At 34.2% G+C, this 24,856-nt stretch overlaps 3 protein-coding genes across 4 annotated transcripts in view; 2 read left to right on the top strand and 1 right to left on the bottom strand.

The window, feature by feature from the left end:
* Nucleotides 1-1,333: 1,333 nt before the first annotated feature.
* Nucleotides 1,334-8,029, bottom strand: LOC112028155 (uncharacterized). 2 transcript variants are annotated; one of them, XM_024060809.2, is made up of 13 exons: nucleotides 7,694-8,029; nucleotides 7,390-7,441; nucleotides 6,521-6,627; nucleotides 6,207-6,275; nucleotides 6,057-6,111; nucleotides 5,224-5,271; nucleotides 4,974-5,128; nucleotides 3,647-3,885; nucleotides 3,243-3,333; nucleotides 2,439-2,567; nucleotides 2,180-2,333; nucleotides 1,824-1,918; nucleotides 1,334-1,734 (listed from the first exon to the last, which is right to left on the bottom strand). In XM_024060809.2, exons 1-13 carry the CDS (start codon nucleotides 7,907-7,909, stop codon nucleotides 1,549-1,551), a joined length of 1,596 nt encoding a protein of 531 aa, XP_023916577.1. In that variant the 5' UTR covers nucleotides 7,910-8,029; the 3' UTR covers nucleotides 1,334-1,548. The 2 variants fall into 2 exon arrangements, with proteins under 2 accessions (XP_023916577.1, XP_065621679.1); XM_065765607.1 differs by having other exon boundaries at nucleotides 4,974-5,089.
* Nucleotides 8,030-12,843: 4,814 nt separating this feature from the next.
* On the top strand, nucleotides 12,844-19,690 carry LOC112028151 (protein CHAPERONE-LIKE PROTEIN OF POR1, chloroplastic). The gene is made up of 3 exons (XM_024060805.2): nucleotides 12,844-13,317; nucleotides 18,055-18,415; nucleotides 19,326-19,690. The coding sequence occupies exons 1-3, from the start codon at nucleotides 12,958-12,960 to the stop codon at nucleotides 19,499-19,501; spliced, it is 897 nt and encodes a 298-aa protein (XP_023916573.1). The 5' UTR covers nucleotides 12,844-12,957; the 3' UTR covers nucleotides 19,502-19,690.
* An 821-nt stretch (nucleotides 19,691-20,511) lies between these two features.
* The window catches only part of LOC112028150 (protein ALTERED PHOSPHATE STARVATION RESPONSE 1), a gene marked incomplete in the record, with an annotated part of 5,952 nt that continues 1,607 nt past the window's right edge, over nucleotides 20,512-24,856 (top strand). Inside the window, 3 exon segments of the mRNA XM_065765606.1 lie at nucleotides 20,512-21,813; nucleotides 23,185-23,408; nucleotides 24,661-24,852. Coding sequence (XP_065621678.1) covers nucleotides 20,913-21,813; nucleotides 23,185-23,408; nucleotides 24,661-24,852 — 1,317 coding nt within the window.

Raw genomic sequence — 24,856 nt, 5'->3', positions numbered from 1 at the left:
AATATAGAGTTGCTAATGAGATGGTACTTCCTCTTCCTGCATTAATAGAATGGAGGGTGAGATTGTAAGTTTTTAAGAGTTAAGATCCAATGAGGGCCATCTATCTTACCAATAAAAGGAAGGTTTGGAATCTGGATTTATCTGTCAGGTGAAATGACGTCATTATAACACACAAGATCAAATTGATGTATGTGCAGTTACCAGGAAGTTTCATATGGAATTAGATACTTTTTCTGTTGTGTTAGGCTTAAGGCAACAGGAACTCTATGATAGATTATTTCAACAAGTTACAAACTTATCCCACTCTTTATTTCTATGGACCATGAACGTTTTCTTCAAAATCAAAACATAAAAAATTAAGCAATAACCTTTCAGTTTTCTTTACTATTCATATTTTAAGTAAGCATTGGTGGGCTATCTTTGTATAGAATCTAGAAGTCTTGCCAATAAGCTCTAGCTATTATGACACCTCCTCTGCTTGTAAGAGCAAGAAGGATGGTGAGGCTGTGGGTTCAAGACCCATCAAGTGTGTTTGTAATTACTAATCTACAATTGTTGGATGGTATGTCACTATATTGGAAAATTTTAGATTTTGTATTCATTGCTAGAGTGGTGGTTGGGGGTCCACTGCAGCTTCCGGATTTTTGTAACATTATGATTTTTTTGGTATTGTAATTATTGACAACAAAAAAGAAGAAGTTGGTATTGTATTTATTTATTTAGGGTCGGACGGTCCAAAATTACTGAGACAGATATCATTTTGTTTTTACTCAATTACTTGTATGATTGGGACTAGACTGAGACACTAGCCAACCACTTGAATAAATAACAGTGAAAGATAAAAAGATTGTCACCAAAGTCCTGATATTTTCACAAAGGGAATATGCTTCATTCTTGACTATATATGCTCTATACAGTGAGCTTAATTTGTCCACCAAAGATATCATAAATTGGAACATTATTATAAGAAGAGGTTATTTTCATAGATTACAATTTACAAGGGATTTAGAATTAGTCCCCTTTTAGTCAAATTTTTTTACTGCTTGATGTGAATGTCACACATGAAACAGTGCTGGTAATGGATCATACTTTCCATTGAAATAAACAAATGTTTGTGTTGACACTTTCAGAGAAAGAGCTCTCTTCAAAATTGCAACTTCAAGATTGCAGCTAGGGTTATGTAAGTTTCAACTAGCTTTTTAGACAAATTTGGGTGTAACGTGTCATTGATGTGATTCACATTACGATGATATGACATTAAAGTTTTTGGTTTATTTTATTTTTTCTAACATTACCATAATTTAAAATTATAAAATATATCAAACCATCTTAATTTCATCACTTTCTTAAACAATGTAATGTTATATTCTTTTATTAAAATTACATTAATATAAGATTACAATAATGTAATATTATGGCGTTATGTAGCATTACATCAAACCAAACACTCCCTAAAGCTAATCGAAATGGGCATGCAGAAGCATCCTTGTAAACATTATGAAAAAGAAGCACATGCTCTAAAACATAGCAAATAACTCAATTACAGGTTCACTGGAGGAAAAAATTGGACAATGGAACTTGGTCTTTAAACTCATTGAAGCGCCTGTTCAGGTTGCGAAGCGCTTCAATGTGAGGTTCATCTTCCTCTACTGGTATTATTTTAGCAAAGCTTCCTTCTTCAAGATAGTCTACTACCCGGTTGGCAGTTTCAAGCCCCGTGACATAAGATTTCTCCTGTCAATGACATTTGTCATAAAATATTTTCATTTGGTTTATAATTTTCACTCAAATGAGTAAAGGGAAGGGAATAGTTGAAAGCTAACCTGTGACCAGGAACCATGTCGGTTTATAATCCAGTCTCCAGCCATGAATACATTCGAGAAAGATGTAGCTCCACGCATCATGTACTTGTATGAACCTACGTAAAGAACAAGCAAAGAAAGAAAGAAAAAGGATATGATGTTAAACGCATATGAAGTAAAAGCAATCTGTGAACAAAAGTACTCTTAGATCACTCTTACTTAGATAATTTCTTAGAGATTTTTAGTTTTCTAAATAGAAGATTATTAAAAAAAATGCTCAATAATAGTCCTGATACATCATAGAGAGGTAGTAGAATCAAGTTTTTTGTCCACCAACTATACTAGTAATTTATAAAAATAACAAGCCCATAAATTACCTGGAAAAAAGTGAGTCAAAGATTGTGGAAATCTTCCTATCTCCTTATCCACCACAGAAGCAGACTCGAAGTCCTTGATGCACTTTGAAAGGTATGACATAACTTTTGCAACTATATCCTCATCCTTCAATGGCAAGAATTCATTGGAATGATACTACACACAAGATATCGAGACAAAAAGATTAGGAACCTTCATTTCTGATGTAAGAGTTTAATCCTTGATTAATTAGGATAAGGAAAAAAATAATGTGAAACTCACAAAATCAGCTTGTATGACTGTTACTGGATCATCTTTGTGCTCATCATGAATTACGTTCAAGTCAAAAAGAGTCCAGCCAAATGAATCATCAAATCCAGAGCAAACATTACTAGCATTTGGGATTTTAACCTGCACAAATGTAGAGTTCTCATTTTTTTTTTTTTTTTATAAGACAAATGTAGAGTTTTCACTTAAAATAAGCTCTAGTCCAAATATCAAACTGAAAACACCCTTCTCTTTCAGAAAAATAACACATCTTTTGTTGTAAAATCAATTTTACCCAACCTTATTGTTTTCCTACATTTTTATTATTTGGAATTTGGAAGGACATATTTTTCCTTATCTATCAAGTTGCTATTTGAGGTCGTCAGCTGAGTAGTCAAACTGTTGACTTTGAGCAGACACTTTTACATTTCAACCTCTGGCTTAGTTTATCAACAACCAGCCATATTTGCACGTGGAGATGCGGTATTGATAACCATGGCGAATTCAAGAGTTCAGCATAACTAGAAAAATAAAACATAGGGAAAAAATTTTAAGAATCGAAATACATAATAAGTTTGGGTTGCCATAGGTAACAATATTTTCCACAACAATTTTCATAATTTAACCAAACACTTAAAAATATTTTCCTTTTCCGGAAAATAGCATTTCCGGAAAATATGTATTTTCCAGAAAACGTTTTACACGAAACAAACACAGCCTTAACCTATCATCTCTAGGCAATCATCTGTAACATAAGGACAACAATTTACATAGCAATAAGAAAGTAAAGGTTCAAAAGAGAAACTTCCCCATACTCACCTTCCTATCGAGGTGAAGCTTAACAGTAACTACATCAATGCTAGCCAAGTTTAAAACCTTCAGAAACTCCTCCTTTGTACGTAATACTGCACTATACAGAACTCAATTGCCAGTTAAAAAAGGACAGCAAGAACAGGTTGACTCTAAAGCTGTTAACATTCTGCTTAATATTTTAAAGTAGAACAGAACTAACTAAAGCAGTATCCCAATTTGTGTCTTGTAGGATGATTAGAAAAATTGGTCTAGATATAGTCTGACTGTAATACTGTTCACCACTTCTTTGCAAAAATATGGAGCATTGAAATATGCCATAACAAGCTAAAACTTGAATTCAAATAGCTGAACCATTTCAAGTTAATAAAGACAATAAAGTTAATGTACAAATTGCTGAAAAAACAGCACACCTATTCTTGATAAGTTCCTGGAGCCTGGAGATTCCAACTGCCAATATAACTGCATCAGCATTATACAACTCTCTGCCACAAATTACTTCTGAAATACAACTTGTTTCCTCATTAAAGGAAAAATCTGTCACTCTTCTACCCTCCAGAATTTCACAACCTTTAGTCCTCATGAAGTCAATCCATGGCTCAAAGATCTTTTCTTTCACTGTCCCACGACAATATACCATATCAAAATCTTTCTACATCCATCCACATAGAAAAGAATATAGTTTCAGCTTAAGAAAATGCACAATACAATAGAAAATATTACTGAACAATGCAGAAGAAAGGATGTTTGCATTGTGTTCTTCATGCAGTTCACATAATTATTATGGTTTACAAAAAATTTAACAGTATTAATATGACTAGAAAAATGTGTTAGGCTGAGTATACCCTCATTATTTTTCCATGATATTTTTCATGGCAAACTTTTTTTTGAGGAGATTTATTGTTGCAATGTCCTCAAGTTTCATGGGTCATATAACACATATCCAAGGACAGTTGCAGATAATTTTAACTTACAAGTTGTCCATTAACATCAGCACCTGCAAGTCTATGGATTCATTCTTGATAAAATTACTGTAAAGTAGCCTTGAAAATTACTTTGTGGTCCAATGGTAATCTTATCCTCATTTGTTGCATATTGTCAGGTAATATTTGTTAAAAGATGTTGGGTAGATTTTGATATGGAAGGAAGTGGATTTGTGATTTTTGACTTATCCCATGTTGAAAGTTTACAAATATTTTGGTGGCTGAATAATTAACATAATCACCAACAAATAAAAGAATTGACAGAATATATAGACATCGCTCTAGAACATGCATGCAGCGCATCATCTTATCACTGTTTCCACTCATTTCCTCTTAACAATTTTACTTAGTTAATAATTGATGCCATACACTGTTGCAGTGTTCTTATGGTGGAACATAAAGTAATCCTAGATGGTGCAATATTATTATTTCTTGCCCCTACGGAATTAAGGGAGAAAAGGATCTGACACCATATTCAGTCTTAATAAGATTTGCCATTGAAAAACTTCAGATAGGTAATAGATGTTTTCCTGGTATAAGTACTTAAGTTTTATACTTTGATTGAAGGAATAATTGATTCTTTTCTTTTCATTAGGTGTATTCTTTTTCTTTATATTGTGGGTATCACAACTCTCACTATCAAATATCAAGATATAATGCTACTGCACAACCTAACCTAATCTGATATGTACACAATTGGTTTAAGAGATTTGTGCAGAATCTTATGCATTCTAGTAAAGAGCTCAACCCCTCAAACCTGGTGGGAGAGGACGTAGACTAGCACCCCCAAAGTTGCTGCAGCACTACATTGCTCTGCTGGAGCAAACAAACCCACTTGAAGCAATGGACCAAAAACATCCCGATAAAGCCTTTCTGAGAAGCCAAACTGTTTAAAAAGCTCCCTTGCAGTAACTAACAGTTAAATCTATATAAGACACTTCAACATTCATTGTTGATTTTATTCATTGATGATAACAGCTAATCATATGAAGATGGGGGATCCTTACTTGAATCATATTTTCTCCAGGCTGTGTCAGTGTTGTCAAAGTCAACTACTGCAAACAAAAGGTGCAGATGAGTGGATGAGTGAAAGAAAATAACAAGTAATGAAAAACAGCCTTTTAACCTTTTTTATGCAGTTTGCCTATTTAATTGCAAATATGTAACTTAAATCTTGAGACCAGCATGGTATGAATTAAATCACAAGTTTAAAGGGATGAAATGTAAATATAGATATATTAATTATAAATAAATAAAAATATTGTCTAAGGATTTAGAGAGAGAATTTTTCAACTGTAACATATGCCATGTTACTGACCTATCCTGAAGGAACTCACAGAAGAAGTGCAAATACACCATTGAGTTTCAAAATAATCTTAAATAGATAAGTAATTATAATTATAATTATATATACTATATATATACTTGAAGATGTTGTCCAGATGTAATAGAGGTTGATGGAGGACACTAAAGTCCTCACATGCACTGACTGTACTTCTATACTGGATGGACAACTTGATGTGTGAGTACTTATTACTTTTTGAAAGACAAATTAATAGTGTGGTTCTACTGCAGTGTGAGTACTTATTACTTTTTGAAAGACAAATTAATAGTGTGGTTCTACTGCAGTAAGATAGAGAAACCAAGAGTGATAACGTCTTATTTTATCAGCAATGGGCTTCCACTCCATGTTGAAAAAAGAGGAGAGAAAGGAAAAAGTAGTGGTGACATCCCACCATAACATGATGATTCAAATCATGAGGGTTCACTTTGCTCTTGTAGTCAGTAAATTCATTACTCAATAAAAAGAAAAATCTAGATTTTTAAAAGTAGGCTGTACCTGCAGCCAATAAAGGAAGTGATGTTAACCTATCAAACAATGGGAGCCGAGCAAACTGCACAATGTAACAATTATTAATATAGACAATGATAAATATACTTTTATTGCTAATCAAAAATAATAATAAAGTGGATACAATGTGAAGCATACTTGACTATGGTATAAGGTTCCCAATGGAGTTGGCAATTGAGGCAGATCTTGGAATATGGGAAATTCAACCTGCAGGATGGCCTTGGTATTGTTAAAAGAATTTAAAAGCCATTTACCTAGAACTCAATGTGACTCTTGATGAGAACCAATATATTATTAAATTTTAACACCATTCTACTACAAAAAAAGGTTCCTAGAGAAAACATCATAACAGAAAATTGAGTTTACTGATGCAATAAAATAGGAACTATGGGATTAAAATCTGCATATCAAATCTCCTTCAAACAACAAGAGAAAAGAAAGCTAGTGATTACCTCTAACCCCTCTCCTGAATACTGTGCAGATTTTATCCAGTTTGTGAATGGCTTGATTCCCAGTTCATCAACAAGGTTAAATATGTTTCGGTGAGGATACCAATAACCTGCAAAGTAGAATCCAATTTCATTATCATATGACCTCATACAAAACATACATTTGAACATAATTTTAAAGTCAGAGTGAGAGAGAGAGAGAGAGACCAAACTACACTTTTGGTGCTCCAACAATGCCTGTAATTTCAATTCTCTCCTCCTAGATTTAATTTTGTCAATTTCATCTCTCAACTTTTTTAAATCAAGTCAATTTTTTTCCTAAATCAAGTCAAGTTCTAACAATAAATTTGACTTGATCTTTAAAATTAAGTGATGGAATTTACTTGATGTCAAAATTTGACATATGAATGACCCAAGTAATAGTTTAGGGACTTTGATTTTGAAAGTTGGAGCATGAGATTAATACAATTTATTGTATAAGGATAAAATTGAAGATATGACAAATGTAGAGAGACCAAAATTACAGTTTGGCCTTAAAAAAAAATCCAAATCAGCCAATCTACTTTCACCCAAAATTGGACATGACCATTAGGAGTCTAGAGGTACCCCTATTTGCTTGTAAAACCTTCTTAGTATATTAGGAGTGTTCAGCAATGATATAGCTATAGACAACAGGATATATATTGAGGTTCAAATTACAACAAAATCATTTTCTTGAAGCCATTTTGATCAATTAAGGGCAATACCAATGGTAAAATTATCATATTTAGTTTTAAATCTGTGTATACAATTTGGGTTCGATAATTCTTGGCATCAGCAAATCCCAGATTTCCCATTTCCATTAAACTCAAATGGAAAACAAGTTTCATTACCACGTATACCAACATCTTCTGGACTGCCTTCAAGAACAGTAACATCAAAACCCTGTAAGTAAATCATGTTAGAATAATGGTTAAATAATTAAATTCATCATTTCCTAATAGCTTAAACTTTTAGAACAACAATCCATAATTTAACATGGTATAAGAGCACTGGTTAAAATGTTAAAAAATCATAATTTATCAAACTAATCCTTAAAATACAAGTTACTAATGAAATCGTTAAGAAACAATCTACACCAAAAATATATCATAAAATAAACAAACAAAAGGGCAAAGAGAGAGATAGAGAGATGACCTGGTTGCAGAGGTGATGAGCAGCACCAAGGCCAGCCCAGCCAGAGCCAACAATGACTACCTTCTTCTTTTTCTTCTTCTTCTTCTTTATCTCATTGTCTTGGTCTCCATTTGCATGGCTTTGAAGATCAATAGCTTTACAACTAAATCCAGTTCCATATCTCTTGTTAGACAAGTATGGTGCAAGTGAAGTGACACTCCAAGAACAAGCCAACATTGTTACTTGTGGTGTCAGCCAACGGCTTTAAACGACTATTCAGTTTCCTTTCCCGGCTTTTATAGTTAAAGACCAGCAAAGCCAAAAGGAAACTGGTTTTCTTTGTTCGTTTTGACAGTTATAGTAAACAGAAGTATTGGGGAGATTTTTTTTGAGTTGGGGTCGGAGTCTTAAAGCCACAAAGCAAGTACTGTACATTGTGTAGCCAGTGTGAGGACACGCTAGTCTAGCGAGAGACACCGGTCTCTAATTCTGTGGTTATTATTATTATTTTTTAATATTCTGTTCATCAATAAATATAAAGAAACAAACATTTTCACAATTGAGAAATTGACATACTATTGGTTTTTTTTTTTTTTTTTTTAACTTGACATACTATTGATGGTAGTAAAAGTTGTTGCTCAAATCATAATTTTGTATGTTAAACCAGTGATGGTGGCTAGCTAGGTGAGTTTATTTTTGGTTTGTTTAGTTTACTTGGTTTTTGATTTCATATCCCTTATTCAAGTAAACAAAAAAAAAAAAAAAAAAACTACCAATTGAGCCAATCCAAAGTAACTTTTAAATTCAATTTTATTTTGGAAAATGGTATGGATTGGGTTTGGTGTCAAGTAGCACTAGAACAAGATGGTAACACGCATCTATTTTTGGACACATGTCAATATCGTGATGGGTCTAATGCAACTAGACACTAGACCCAATTTCAAAGCTAAACTCTTTAAAAAAATCTTGTTACACAATTGCTAATGAACATTTTGTACATGCTTTATTTGAAATTATGTTTTCAAAACACAATTTCAGTTAAAATTATAAAATATTGAAATTGGGTTCAACCATTGTGCTAGTTTTTGATAACTGATAAATCTTACCTCTTTATTTCTATCTAACTTATTCTCTGAGTAACCAAAACAAAGCTCAACATAAACAACAATAAAAATAAAAAACAAAAACAAAACAAATGTGATGACCGAGGACTTCAAGGTTGAGATTTGAGAGCGCAATGGTCCATTGTTGGTGTTTTTTTTTTTTTTTTTTTTTTTTTGCTAGTACACTGTTCATATTATTATTCAACCACACACAATATAAGTTTTTACAATAATATATTAAAAAATTATGGTATTAATAAATATATTGCACACATGATATTTGTTGTAACTTGTAAGTCTGTATTTGTTTAATCTCGAGTGTCTTACACATCGAATGGTCAATTGAGCAAGTTTGCCTTGCATCACTTGTATGTTTCGTAATGTACCGGAATACGATGTATGACAGCGAGGTTATTTGATTATAGCAATATTTTATTACTGTAGATGATTATTCATAAAAATAGAAAGAAAAAAAGTTTAATTCTGACTTCCATGCTATAAATATGATATATATATATATATATACACATATAAAGCTAAAGCTAAAGTAGAAAGAAAATTAAATTAGATTTCAATTAGAGTCTAATTTTGTACTGCATGTCCCATTTAAGTTTTTTCATTTTACATTCTCAAAAAAAAAAAAAAATTTCATTTTATGTAAAATGAGTCAATTCAGTGTAAAAAAACAAGAAGTTCAATATAATTGTGGAGGAGTTTTTTGCTCTAAAGAAACTCATGAGTTTCCTTATAAAGTGCTAAGAGGAAGGGGACAAAGAGCAAAAATTGCCTAAGGAGTACTCATGAGTTAACCAAACTAGTGGTACTCTAATGCTATTAGTCATGTCTTATAAAGTGCTAGGAGGAAGGAAACCCTTCCAATGTGGGACAAAGAGCAAAAATTGCCTAAGGAATACTCATGAGTTTCCTTAGAGCAAAAAACTCCCCCACAATAAAAGGATCCTAAGGAGTACTCATGAGTTTCCTTAGAGCAAAAAACTCTCCCACAATAATCAAACTAGTGGTAATCTAATACCATTGGTTCATGTCTTATAAAGTGCTAGGAGGAAGGAAACTCTTCCAATGTGAGACAAAGAGCAAAAATTGCCTAAGGAGTACTCATGAGTTTCCTTAGAGCAAAAAACTCCCCCACAATAATAAACCATCGAACACCTAATTATATATCCAACTCTATATATAAAATAAAATAAAATAAAAAAAGTTTCTGTGATTTTACTTCTATGAGCCATTTTTTGTGTAATTAAAAATAATTCAAATTTATAAGTAATTTATGTAATATTATAAATATGTAAAATATTTACTAGGTAGAAACGTACTCTATTATATATGCGTGTATATTAACAATAATTGGTATTAATTGTATTCGTGCTGCTGTGCGTACGAACAGACTATAAACTGCATTATAAACTTTTTTTTTTTTTCCCCTTTTTTGATAAGGTGGACTATAAACTAGTATGATATGATATACACTAATCAAATTTTCAAATCAAGTTTCTCCACACACACACACACACACAACCCAAAAAAAAAAAAATTCAAATCAAGATGTGGTCAATTAACATTGATACTTCCTCACAGACGAAGACATGTGTGGCGTGTACCCACCTTCCAAAATTTGATAATTGAAGAAGAAACATTTTAACTTGTGGGGCTATAATTGATCTCCAATAATTATTGAACAGCGCCAAATAAAAGATGATGACAATGAAGAAAGGAAATTGTTAATTTATTACAAAATATTTATAAATTTATTTGATAATTAATATGATTGGTATCACATCAATAATATAATATAAATATTTTAACAATTTTTTTTTTTTTGAGAATGAATATTTTTTTTTTGAACTTTATATTTAATATTTAAAATTTTACATATTAATTTATAATATTTAAACATACAAATTTGTAAATTGTAACTACTCTAGTATAATTTATAAAGAAAATAAGGTGAAAGACACATTTTTTTTGGAATTTCTTAGAAATGATAGAGTGACGATGCATAAGACTACTTATGTACTTTTAATAGACACACAACTAATAAATAGTTAGCATAAACTATAATTATTAAAAATATCATATAATAAAAAATACAAAAGTACTGCTTAGTTATTTTATGGTGAGATGAAGATCCTCTCTTTTTAAAATCTTATTTCACCTTAAATAAGCCTAAGTCAGCTTAATTATTAACTTCATTTTTATGTGGGTCTCACTTTTAAGCAAATTAGTTGACTGCAAATATACATTGATGCCTTGAATTAGTATGTGATAGGTCAAAGATGTTTGTTCAAACTAGAAAACTTGGACCATCAAGTAAGAGGATTTATTTCTTCTCCAAAAAAAAAAATTAGAGGATTTATATATTCGGAAAAATAAATAAAAAGATAGTTCCACCAACAATTGTTCAAATGGTCTTCTATAATTTATCCAATTGCTTTTATAATTACATGACTTATTAAATAGTCATATGAACCATCCCATTTTGTTGCCTCATATTAAGCCGAAGGAAATTTCCAAAAAACAATTGATAATTTGATATTAGAGTTAGTAAGAATTAAATTTTATTATATAAAATCTTATAAATCAATGTGTGAACTTTTAAATACAAAATAAAATTTTATTTAATTCATTACTATATCAATTTATAAACCTTTTATAATAAAATTGATCATTTTTTTTTCAATTTTTTTTTAACTATATAATAAAAAATTGTACTCAACTTAATTTTTTTCAATATTTTAACAATTTGGTGCTCATGTCACTCCTCCCTTATTATAACTATAAAACTTTTAAAAAATAAATAATTTTTTTTATAAATTCAATAATTACAACTAAGGAGATAAGGAGATGAATTTGGATCTTTAACCTCTTAGATGGATGATGGAAAAAAAAAATTATAAGTTGAGTTTTTTTTTTTTTTTAAGAGAGTTTCAACTTATAGCGTCCGCTCTCAATGATAACTCTTTATCATCAGACCAAGACATCAATCAGTTTTTGGTGTAGGCAATGATTGAATCTTATATCTTTTATTCAACCATCAAAAACTTTACTAATTGAGTTAATTAGAACTCACTATTTATTTATTTATTTATTTGTTGGGAAGGTTATAACTTGTACGTTGAGTTTTAAAGCTATTAGAGCATTAGCATTGAAAAATGCTAATGCTACTCTATTTTACCATTCCAAAACCTCACTTTATCATTATACCATCCAATTTTACAATACTTCCTACATCCCAAAACTCTATTTCGACCCGATCCTCTTCCATGACCCGATCATCGACCCAGACCCACACCACCAACACGATCTCCGATCTCCGCCAATCCACGCCGATCCCAAACCCAAAATCAACACAGCTCCGTCACGCCGATCATCGACCCAGACCCACACCGCCACCACGATCTTCGATCTCCGCCAATCCACGCCGATCCCAAACCCAAAATCAACACAGCTCCATCACGCCGATCATCGACCCAGACCCACACTGCCACCACGACCCGATCCTCTTCCATGACCCAGCTCTGTCACGCCTAGATCAACTCAAATCCAAAACCCATAACCCATAACCCACAGCCCACCGGCGCCGATTTGAACCACAACCACAACCCACAACCACCACAGTGACCCACGCTGTCACCCACGCCAAAAAAAAAAAAAAAAAAAAAAAGCAACCACAGAACCATAAGGAAGAGAGAGAGAAATTTCGGTCTGAAGAGAGGAGAGAGCAAATGAGAAACAAAGAAGGAAGAGAGAGAAGAGAACTGAAATAATGAGAGAGAGGAGAGAGAAATTTCGGTCTTAAAAGTGAATAAAAAATTATTATTTTTTTAGAATACTTGCTACAGTACCATTCTAACTTTAGAATTGTACTGTAGACTATTACAAAAAATTTTGCAATAGTTGGGTTTAGCATTGTCTATGCAATGAATTTTAAGACATAAAATGTCAAATTGACCTTAAATATGGCATTAGCATTCTCCAATGCTAATGCTCTTAGATAGAGAGAAAGAACCTCATAATAACTTGACCCACAATAATTCTCCCAATCAAATGGTCATGAATTTAAGTGCAAAATCAACATAGCAAATACAAGTACAACTATATCTCTCTCTTCACTTTACTCTATACTCAGCCTTTCATTTCTCCCCAAAACCAAAAAAAAAAAAAATGGATGCCACACTCTCAGTCCGACCCACCCGCTTCACATCCGGGTCACCTTACCCTCGACCCACATCTCGCAAACCCGGCCCACCGCCCCACATCTCCCGCCGCCGCCACACCACCACCAAGAAGAACCAACCGTGGCCGTGGCCCGGCCCATTCTCGTCGGCCCGGAGCACATTCATAGCCGCTCCGCCGGTTCTCCAAGCCGGCTCGAGAGCCGACGACTCAGCTCCCTACGAGATGTCCGTTGAAAATGCACTCAAGCTCCTCGGAGTCTCCGATGGAGCTTCCTTCGACGATATACTTCGCGCCAAAAACTCCGTGGTCGCTTCTTGTAAGGATGACCAGGATGCGATTGCTCAGGTCCTCTTCTCCTTTTGATTTTGATTTTTTTTCAATTTTGGATTTTTGAGCTTTGAATTATTGTTTTTGAGCTTAAGTTTGAAGGGTCTAATAAATTTGATATATGAGTTGTTTGTAGTACTAATCATTATAAACATCTTTAGCACTAGTTGTTAATTTCATTATATTGTTATTAATTTTCTTTAGCTCAATTTACATTTTAGTTTGGAATTCAAGTTTCAAATTAAACAAAGAAAAAGTTTTTATTAGATGGGTTATTCAAGTCGGTTGTGTTGGGATGAAGGATTAGTTTATGTGTCGTGTTTGTGTTGGCCTATATAGTTGAATACTTATGATTCGACACGGACATGAACAAATTCAAGTTTCAAAGTAAACAAAGAAAGGTTTTATTAAATGGGTTATTTGAGCCGGTCGTGTTAGGGTCGAGGGATTAGTAAACGTGTGGTGTTTGTTGTTGGCCTGTATAGTTGAATATCCATGATTTGACATGACATGAACGCAACATGTGAACATGAATTGCTACCCCTATTTAGGAGTATCTTATAGTTTCACTTGTTTCAATTCAAATTTTATAGGATTGATTTGGAACTAATGAAATTATGGGGTTTAATTTGTAATGTTCTTAAACTTTGGTGTTTGATTTGAAACTGCCCATAAAAATATAGAGGAGTGCTACGTGTGGTGTTTGTTGTTGGCCTGTATAGTTGAATATCCAAGATTTGACACGACATGTGAACATGAATCGCTGCCCTATTTAGGAGTATCTTATAGTTTCACTTGTTTCAATTCAAATTTTATAGGATTGATTTGGAACCAATGAAATTATGGGGTTTAATTTGTAATGTTCTTAAACTTTGGTGTTTGATTTGAAACTGCCCATAAAATATAGAGGAGTGCTACGTGTGGAGTTTGTTGTTGGCTTGTATAGTTGAATATCCATGATTTGACACGACATGTGAACATGAATTGCTGCCCCTATTTAGGAGTATCTTATAGTTTCACTTGCTTCAATTCAAATTTTATAGGATTGATTTGGAACTAACGAAATTATGGGGTTTAATTTGTAATGTTCTTAAACTTTGGTGTTTGATTTGAAACTGCCCATAAAATATAGTGGAGTGCTACGTCCATAACATTTTTACAACAAATCATATGTGGTAAGTTGTTATTAGTTCTAATTTGAATTTACAACTTAAGTTACTTTTTTGGAGACCCATAACAGCCAATAGCAACCCACCACTTAGGATTTGTTGTGAAAATGTTGTGGATATAGCATTTCTCTAAAATACAAGGATGAAAATACAACTTTCCATTTTGTTTATGTTATCTTCGCATTATTACAAAATTTCTCCTTATTTTTTAAGTGTCTTAATATGTTTTGTGCCTGTGTGTGTGTGTGTGTGTGTGTGTGTTTGTGTTTATATATATTTCAATTGTGGTAAGTTTGTCTTAGATTTTGTACTTGATTATAGGTGGATTGATTGGACAATTGCTAAAGATTTTAGACCACAAGATTGGAAGAAGAGTCATGCAAATGTGAAAAAAGTATAATGGTTGTGTTCTTTTTTAGTGTGCAAGGCCAGTGGCTTGTCGTAGAAGACATTGTACTTTTGTGGATGTGATGTGCAGTGTTGTTTGTAAAATAGATACTCACCTTATAATTTGGAAGGTTCTTAATATTGATGTTATTATAGTAAGTATGATTCTGGTTATAGATGTGTCTAATTTATTCAATTTCACGCTTAATTCAGAAGGTTACATTACACCCATTTGGTGGTGTATATTGTAGGTCGATGTTTAGTTTCTGACTTTCTGTTATTTATTAATTATTGAAAGAAGGCGAAAATATCATTTTGGTCCTATATTTTAAGGTTATGGTCAATTTGGTCCTTACATTTTGGTAGCAGTCAATTTGGTCCCTGTTATTTTCAATTTGCAGTCAATTTGATTCCTACGGTTAATTCACTAACGGAAAATGCCTACATGACAAACAGTTTGTCTAGTTGGCATGTTTAGTATTAAAATATTAAATCAGATGCTGATGTGTCTAATTTTTAGTTGCCACATCAGCGATTACTTGGAAAAAAAAAGCCATATCTTCTTTTAAAAATATTTATTTTTGTACCAATTTTTTTCCTTTCCTAAATTATTTATATATATATATATATATANTACCTCCTACATCTCAAAACTCTATTTTTATTAAAATATTATTTTTAATCTTTCTTTACTATTTCTTTATAACTGTTTTTTTTTTTTTTTTTTTTTTCAGACTCACGTTTCCTGCCATTTCCAACAGTTTTTTTTCCTCTCCTTCTCCCTCAACCTCTAGCAACACCTTAACCCATCAACAACCACCGGAGCAAACCCATCAACAACAATCGCCGATTTGAAACCCACCGGAGCAAACCCATTCAAAAATAATAATCACCGGAGCCACCGCCACCACGACCCGATCCTCTTCCATGACCCGATCATCGACCCAGACCCACACCACCAACACGATCTCCGATCTCCGCCAATCCACGCCGATCCCAAACCCAAAATCAACACAGCTCCGTCACGCCGATCATCGACCCAGACCCACACCGCCACCACGATCTTCGATCTCCGCCAATCCACGCCGATCCCAAACCCAAAATCAACACAGCTCCATCACGCCGATCATCGACCCAGACCCACACTGCCACCACGACCCGATCCTCTTCCATGACCCAGCTCTGTCACGCCTAGATCAACTCAAATCCAAAACCCATAACCCATAACCCACAGCCCACCGGCGCCGATTTGAACCACAACCACAACCCACAACCACCACAGTGACCCACGCTGTCACCCACGCCAAAAAAAAAAAAAAAAAAAAAAAGCAACCACAGAACCATAAGGAAGAGAGAGAGAAATTTCGGTCTGAAGAGAGGAGAGAGCAAATGAGAAACAGAGAAGGAAGAGAGAGAAGAGAACTGAAATAATGAGAGAGAGGAGAGAGAAATTTCGGTCTTAAAAGTGAATAAAAAATTATTATTTTTTTAGAATACTTGCTACAGTACCATTCTAACTTTAGAATTGTACTGTAGCACTATTACAAAAATTTTGCAATAGTTGGGTTTAGCATTGTCTAATGCAATGAATTTTAAGACATAAAATGTCAAATTGACCTTAAATATGGCATTAGCATTCTCCAATGCTAATGCTCTTAGATAGAGAGAAAGAACCTCATAATAACTTGACCCACAATAATTCTCCCAATCAAATGGTCATGAATTTAAGTGCAAAATCAACATAGCAAATACAAGTACAACTATATCTCTCTCTTCACTTTACTCTATACTCAGCCTTTCATTTCTCCCCAAAACCAAAAAAAAAAAAAATTAAAAATAAAAAAAAAAAAAAAAAAAAAAAACGTTTCTCCAACTTACATATGCAAGTCTGAGTAACATATATTAAGTACTATAAAATTCTAATCTATGACTACGACCAAATACAGGTCATCAGCATCCCTATTATGAACTCAATCCATCTCTTTCTCTGACCTTTCACCTATTGACTCTTGTTACTGAGAAATATACCAAGAAAATCTGTGTCTTAACTCTGATTTGTTTTTCTTTATTTTGATGGGATTCTAAATGGATTCTTTGAAATCTGGGATTCCACTAAAAAGAGAACTTTGTCTGGTATTTTTCTTTTGGTAGAACTGAGAGCACCCATTTTCATAGAGACCTAGTGCAAGATTCTCAAGGTTATTGTTGTTTAAGAAGTTAGATTAATTACTTCTAATGGATTTGTGCTGTGGCTGTTTTTTTTTTTTTTTTTTGGTGGTACTTTTCCAAATGTTTCTGCATGGTTCTATGGTGGAAAAGTCTAGGAGTCAATTCTGAAAATTGCAAGTTTTTGAAGAAGATGGGTATGGAAACCCAGCATCTCCAAACTCAGATTCACCAGAACCCAACCGTCAAGTACCATAGAACCACCATGGTGCCCAGTCTGTGGCCACAGATCTGCCCCACTGGCAGCCATGCCGCCACTGCGAAATGCCTCAAGAGTCAAGACACCATTGCCGATCTTGTATTGAAATACACGTAACATCGCCAATCTCCTTGCTCTATGATGGATCTGTGGTGCTGCACGGTTGTGTTGCAGTGAATCTAGGTTTGGGGTTCAGTCTGAATTTGGGGATTTTGGCTGAAACTTATGGAGTTAATTTGATCTTTCTTGATTGATGGCATAATATTTGCTATGATTTTTTTTTTTGAGAATATGATCTGTGATTGTTGGACTATAGATTAGTGTTTGGTTACCAAGAAATGAATTAAAATGAAATTAGTTAAAAAATTGTAAGAATATTCAAAGAAGAAATAAAGAAAAGGAAAAAAAATTGGTTAAAAAAATATTAAAGCCGATGTGGCTTTTTTTTTCCCCATGTAATCGTTGATGTGGCCACACATCAGCATTTGATTTAATATTTTAACACTAAACATGCCAATTGGACAAACCATTTGCCACGTAGGCATTTTCCGTTAGTGAATTAACCGTAGGGATCAAATTGACTGTAAATTAAAAATAACTAGAACCAAATTGACTGCTATTAAAATGTAGGGACCAAATTGACCGTGACCCTAAAATGTAGGGACCAAAATGGTGTTTTTGCTTTGAAAGAATTGATTGTTTCTGCTAGTTTTATCCTAATAAAGTTGCTGATAGTTTTGATTTCCTTACACTACTGGTTTGAATGTATTTTAGGTTGAGGCTGCATATGACATGTTGCTTATGCGGAGCTTAACTCAGCGACGAATGGGAAAAGTTGTGAATAGTAGTATCCGTTATGCCGATGTTAAACCTGTGAATGCTCCTGGCATCGGATCAATGCCTCAGTGGTTGCAGACTACTGTGAAGAATTCACCCATTTCAGTTGACACACCATCAACTGGTGATTTAGGTATACAAGCAGGCGTGTATGGGGCTTTGATGGTATTAACCTATGTCAATGGAGCTTCAACATCCTCTTCCCTTCCATATTCTGGAGCTGATGTTCCTGGACTGATATTGGCTGGTAGCTTTGGAGCTTCCTTGTACTTCATGACCAAAAAAAATGTGAAGTTAGGTAAGGCTTTATTATATTGATGGTACTACTTGCATGGCTTTATTTGGATTCAAAGGAGCTTTCTTGCATGGCCGGTAGCATGTTCACTTTACATTGTTATCAATATGTTTTTAAGTCAACTATGGAAGTCTTGCGGTTGTTTAAATTAAGTTGGTTCTTCATTATTGGGAAGAAAGAGAAAAGATAGAGAGGGATGAGGAGGAGGGGACAAACCATCCTCTATCAACAGATCATTAGTTAAGTCATCTTGGACATTAGTTATTAAGAGTTTTTTAAGTGATTTATGGTTCTGATTATATAAATAATTCTAGCCGTTAATCTGAATTTCCTTCTCCCATTAGTAAAGCAAGGTTTCAAGTTATGGTATTAAAACCTGTCATTTTGATGTTGCTGGCGTTGGAGCTACATTTTTGGTTGAGTCTAGTTAAGGTAGTGAATTTAGCTTAAACATATCTGTCACCTCTTCTACGGTCACTTTGTTGTTGACAAAGAAGAATCAAGTAAAATCGATTTGCTTCTGAAGGAATGTGAATGTCTGAAGGAAGACAAACTATTGAGAACTTAAATGGAGTACGATTTGTACATAGTTCTGGTTTTGCCATGGTGATCTGGTTGAGTTTGGTGGTCCAGAAACGAAACAGCTAAAGAAAAAAAATGGTATCCTGCTATTGAAAAGGTAATCAAGACTGCTTTTGATAGTTCCACTTTTAAAGCAAGGCAAGGGAAATTTTTTTTAATTTTGTGGATGTAGGAATGATTTGGCTGGTGATTTGGACTACAAGGGAGGGGGATTAGATCACTCTTCCAGCCTTTTCTATTAAACAAGCCAAGGCTTTAGAGAATACATATTTTTATCTCTTCTATGCTTCCGCTAGGTGGAAATATTTGAGTGTGTTGTTCATATTTGCAGGGAAAGCTACTGTAATTACCTTAGGGGGGCTTGTGGCTGGTGCTGTGGTGGGATCTGCTGTTGAGAGCTGGTTGCAGGTAGACATCGTCCCATTTCTTGGCGTACACTCCCCTGCTGCTGTAATAAGCGAATTTATACTCTTCTCTCAATTGTTGGTCTCTCTGTACCTTAGATAAGATTAAGAGAAGAGTGTATTTGTAATTGATATTTTGAAATCTGTAATTATTCATTTGCATGATCATACCCGAGCTTTTATAGGATGTGTATCATTGCGCATATTGTACAAAACCAAAAGTAGAATGTAGCAAAACTCTAATCATTTCCACAATTTGCTCGCAAATCAAATTATAAATTTATAATCTTCATTTAGAGCTTTTAAGATATGAGGGACTAGCAATGTCATTCCTAGTATCTGACGTAGCGCAAGTGATTTTGTCTTGTTAATGTTGTTGTCTTCTGATCAGTAAAGCTTTGGAACCATAAAATACCAAAGGTTAGGCTGCTGTCATTGTTACTACATACAAGAAGGAAGGTTGTTTACTCGACAACTAGGACAGACGTTTACTCTTTTGCCAGATACCAATACCAATGTCGTCTCTGCATTCTGATATTAGAGAGAGGGAAGAAAGTGTAAAGGCGTGCTTGGGCTTCGATGGTTTAAAGTCGGTTTGTTTTATAGGTCAGTTTATACGTAGCTTGCCTCATAGTTCATGAGGTGTAGTCCCTAATTGATTGTTACCCTTTTGGGGTTCATAATCATTGGAACATGGAATCCATGCCGCTCATAAAGCAAACGTTCGGGAAGAGGGAGACAATGATGATACTTCACGATGCTTAGTTGGTTTCAGACTTTAAGGGTGTGTTTGGATGGAGGGATGGAAAAGTGAGATGATAGAAAATATTTTAATTTTCCTCTTTTTTGTTTGATTGGGAGTAAAAAAGTGGAGGAATGGAAAAAGTGAGTTTATATAAATTTACTTATATACTCTTGTTAAAAAATGATGCACAATTAAAATAAATAAAAAATGACAAGCAATTAAAAAAAAAATCACCCAAATTTATTAAAGAATAAAAATCATGTCTAATTAAAAAAAAAAAACAAAACAAAACACTACATGCAACCCAGAAAATTAAAAGAAAAAAGGTTTAAAAAAAAAAAAAAAGAGTAGGCATCATTCTTTTTTTTTTTTGGGCTCTGAGAAAATACTGCTACAACATATTACCTCTGCAGAATCTCTATCCCTGCCAAGGGATGAAATGGGCAGCTCCAAAAGGACTAAAACTTCTCAAAGAGGTGCATTTCTAACAAAACCCCATCTTTCTTTACCAGAAAAATGAAATGGGTTGCTCTAAAACTCCTCGAAAAGCTACATTTTCTCATCTATTTCTCTAAACTTGTAACTTAAGACAAACACATTCTCCATTTGGGAAAAAAAACCATCTCCTTTTTATCAGAAAAGAATACACAGATTCCTCTAAAAAACCACCTTTTCTTGCTTTTTAGCCTGTTTTTCTAAAAGCAGCCGCACTCGAACACCTAAGTGAAAGCCAGAAAGAAAGTCCCTCCAAACTTCACTAAGAGAAGAGATGGGTTGTGTTGCTTCTAAACTAGAGGAAGAAGAGGAAGTAGTTAGTATCTGCAGAGAAAGGAAACGCCAGCTAAAGCTTGCTGTGGAGAAAAGATATACTCTTGCAGAAGCACATTGTAGGTACTGTCATGCACTTTATGCTGTAGCTGCAGCTATAGAGCTCTTTGTTGCTCGCCACTCTTCTCCTCCTTCACCTTTTCTCATCACTTTTCCACCACCTTGCCCTCCTTCTCCACCAACCGAGAATGTGATAAACAACCCCATGTTCCTTCAGCAAAGACCCTCTGAGTCCACCACACATGAAGCCATTGCTTGTGAGTCATGTGGGTCCTCAACCTCTTCAGATTCTTCTGAGGAAGAGAGAGAAGAAGAAGAGCAAGAAGAGAAAGAAGCAGCAGCAGAAAGAGGAAGATTAGAGCAGCCATGTGGGTACTTTTATATGCAAATGCCACCACCAATGTCATCACCACAGAGAGATTTTGGGTGGGATTTCTTTAATCCTTTTGACACTGTGAGACCTGAGGTTATCGGTGGATACCAAAGGAGCTCAGATGATGATTTAAGGGTTGTGAGGGAAGAGGAAGGGATTCCAGAGCTAGAAGAGGAAGGTGATCACAGAGAAGAGCAAGAAACCAAGGTGGTGGTGGCTGAAGAAAATGTTGGTGAAAAGCATGACAGTGGGGTTGAGGTGGTGAAAGTGGTGGATAGTGCTAATGTGAGCCAAAAGGAACACAAGGGGCTTACAGTTATTGATACCCCAGTTGTAGGGAGGGAGCTACTGGATGCACTGAAAGATATTGAGGATCATTTTATCAGGGCTTATAATTCTGGCAAGGATGTCTCTAGGATGCTAGAGGCTAATAGAGTTCACCTACAGAACAACTTGGAGGAAATAAAAGGTGGGTCTTTGTTTGTACTTCAATATTTGTTGACAATAAAAGTCGTTCCTATGTCTTTTTAGCTCTGCATGGTCCTAGATTGAGTTGCAACACAGTTTTTAAATTAATCTGAAGTGTGGTCTAGTAAGAAAATAAGGTGGGGGGTTTTTACTCCCAAGTTTTGAAAATTTTGCAATTTTATTCTTTGGTTCTATCTTCTATGTCACCTTTGCTTGTATATCTTATTTTTACATGCAATCCAAGCTTTTGAGTTCATTTGCAATGTTGTTTAGGGGATATATAAGGTGCAAATTTGTTTCTTCCTATAATTTCCAAAAATTCCACCTTTGGCATGGCTTATCTGGGTATGCATGAGAGCAGTAGTATTAATTTCAGTTGCAGTCAAATCTTCAGAATTCAGATAGCTTGACAGTAATTTCTTTCAAATTCTTGCCTTTTCCTTTGGGTTTTTGTTTGTCTCTGTAGTAGTCCCACGCTCCCACCACTGTTTCTTCTTTATCTTTTTGTAAGAAGTATTACTTTATTGCTTATTTTTCTTTCCTTGTTGAATCTTCTATGCCTTTACATGAATTATATCAGTGTCATTATGTGCTAAACAACCTAGATTCCCATTTTTCTTGAACTAACTAAAAGGTTTATCTAGAAGAATTTCTCCCCTCCACCTGGACCACCTCCCTCCCTTTTCTTTTCTAAGCCAAAAGTAGGAAAGAAGGAAGGAAGAAAGACCCAAAAGCAAGTAAAAAAGTCATGAGATGGGTCGGTAGAATAAGTTCCAAAATAGTGGATGCTGCCAATGGAGTGGCGATGCCATACCTAAAAAGGAAGAGACTCATAGAATGGCAGAGGTGAATAGAGTTAGTGCACAATTTTGTTAATCCATAATCATGATCCTTTCAAGTTTCAATTTTGTTTTTCCTTATCTTAGAAATTGTACTATTTTGTTGTTCTACTATTGTGAATTGCAGAGAATGATTTGATCTCTGAAAACAAAATTCTAACGAAGGAAGAAATGCTTTAAATATAATTCCATTATTTTGGACTTAAACAGAGAATGTCTGATTATATATATGTATATGTTGAAGATATGCCTTAGCTTGTGTGTAACCCTCCCGACTTAACTCCATAAAATTGACCTATTTAATTTATTATGTAAATATGTAGATTTGAGTTTGTTTTGTTTCTGATAATATTGGACCCTGGCATCATTTCTTTTATCAGAAAGCTGGGATTATAAATACTTTGTAAAGTATTTTCAAATGTGGGTCTAAGAATAACTTTTTCCAGAATTTATTTAAGAACATCTACTTTAATCCTGCATATGTCAACTCCTACCGTACAAACATAATGCTTAACTTGTCCTCATGGATTCAGAGAACTCAACAAAACTCATCCAATCTATCTCATGGAACCGGTCCATTTCATCTAAGCCTTCATCATGCAAGAGTCTTGTAGCATCCACTTCCAAAAGTTCTTCAACATGGACAGAGTTTAATAATGACCTCTTTGAGGAATATGGAGGAATGGCTTCAGGAAGCCATTCACTAACCTTAGGAAGACTTTATGCTTGGGAGAAGAAGCTGTATGAAGAAGTTAAGGTAAATTATCCTCACTCAAAACTGTCATCCCTACTTCCATAATTTATTCCCAATGACATTGTAATTTTATCTGTTTTGTCTAGCATAGACAAACGCAAAGAGATCAATATATAGTTATGCCGGTCGCTTTTGCAATATATTTTTTTTCTATTGGGATACAGATTGTTTGGCACTTATGGCTTAGGATATTAACTTTTGAGTTGTGCAATTTTCTGCTTCTTAGATTCTTTTGTGTCATCCAGTGACTTTAGGTCCAGCTTCACATGGATTCCTATCTGCTATCTTGTGCTATAAGGATAACAGATCACCTAGAAAAATGGTAGCCTGACATCCTTGATTGTCAGTGAATATGTAGCAGTCTTGGCTATCTTATTATCTTTATTTTGGATTTGTAGGTTTGGGCAATGACATTAATAGTACCTCTACTTAGATAATTTGGACACTAATAACAAACACCAAATTGAGAATAAATGCAGACATTTCTTAATTTCACAGAAGACCTTGCTTTTAGTAGGCTATATTTTTTATTTTTTTATTTGTTTTTGGATAGGTAAAATAGTTAAAGGCAAGAGGGAAAATTTAATAGGCTATAATAATGAGATATCTATACTACCCAGACAGGATTTTTTGCTAATACGATGCACACTAAATGATACTAGTTCTATATTTATCAGAATAGCCACAATCATGTCAGAGACGGAATTTAACTGCCCGAGGATGTAAGAAGAAGAGACTTAGACTGAAACAGTGGCAAAATTTTATACTGTAGCATTATCTTCAGTAGGAGTCCTCAGCTACATTTACGATCAATACTTACACTGGGTAATTCCTAAGTGTGTATTTTAGAAATATTTGTTGCAAGAAAAAATCTCAAACGACATTTACCAATAAGCTATTTATGTTGACAATCTCCAACCCTACAGCTAGCTACTTGATGCAAGGTGATAGGTTTTGATACAGTACTCTTCGATGAACTACTGAAAGGTTCTGGTATGTGTAGAGACTAGAGATCAAATTGTTGTTATTTTGATTTCACTGTTTGCTATAACTTTGGCAAAGATAAATAGAATTGTTGCAACTACTGATGTTAGAACAGAAATATCCTATCATGACTGTACTGTTGGTCCTTTTCCCAGCATTTGTCATATATACTATGATTTGAATGTAAACCATAAAAACCTAAACAATTGGTGAATTAAACTTATGTCTTCCAAATCTAATTTCGGTATTTGACATGTTACTTTGTCCTTAGGCTGGAGACAGCATGCGAAAAATTTATGAGAAAAAATGCTCACGGCTGAGAAACCAGGATGTCAGAGGAGATGATGAACTCTCTCTGGACAAAACCAGAGCTGCAGTAAAAGATTTGTATGCCAGGATTTTGGTTGCAATTCGAAGTGCTGAGTCAATCTCAGAGAGAATTCAGAAAATGAGAGATGAAGAAATTA

Source organism: Quercus suber, unplaced genomic scaffold, assembly GCF_002906115.3.
Source record: "Quercus suber isolate HL8 unplaced genomic scaffold, Cork oak 2.0 scaffold_642, whole genome shotgun sequence".
In the NCBI taxonomy this organism is placed as follows: domain Eukaryota; kingdom Viridiplantae; phylum Streptophyta; class Magnoliopsida; order Fagales; family Fagaceae; genus Quercus; species Quercus suber.
Note: the sequence above shows the minus strand (reverse complement) of the source record. Positions and strands in the feature narration are given on the sequence as shown.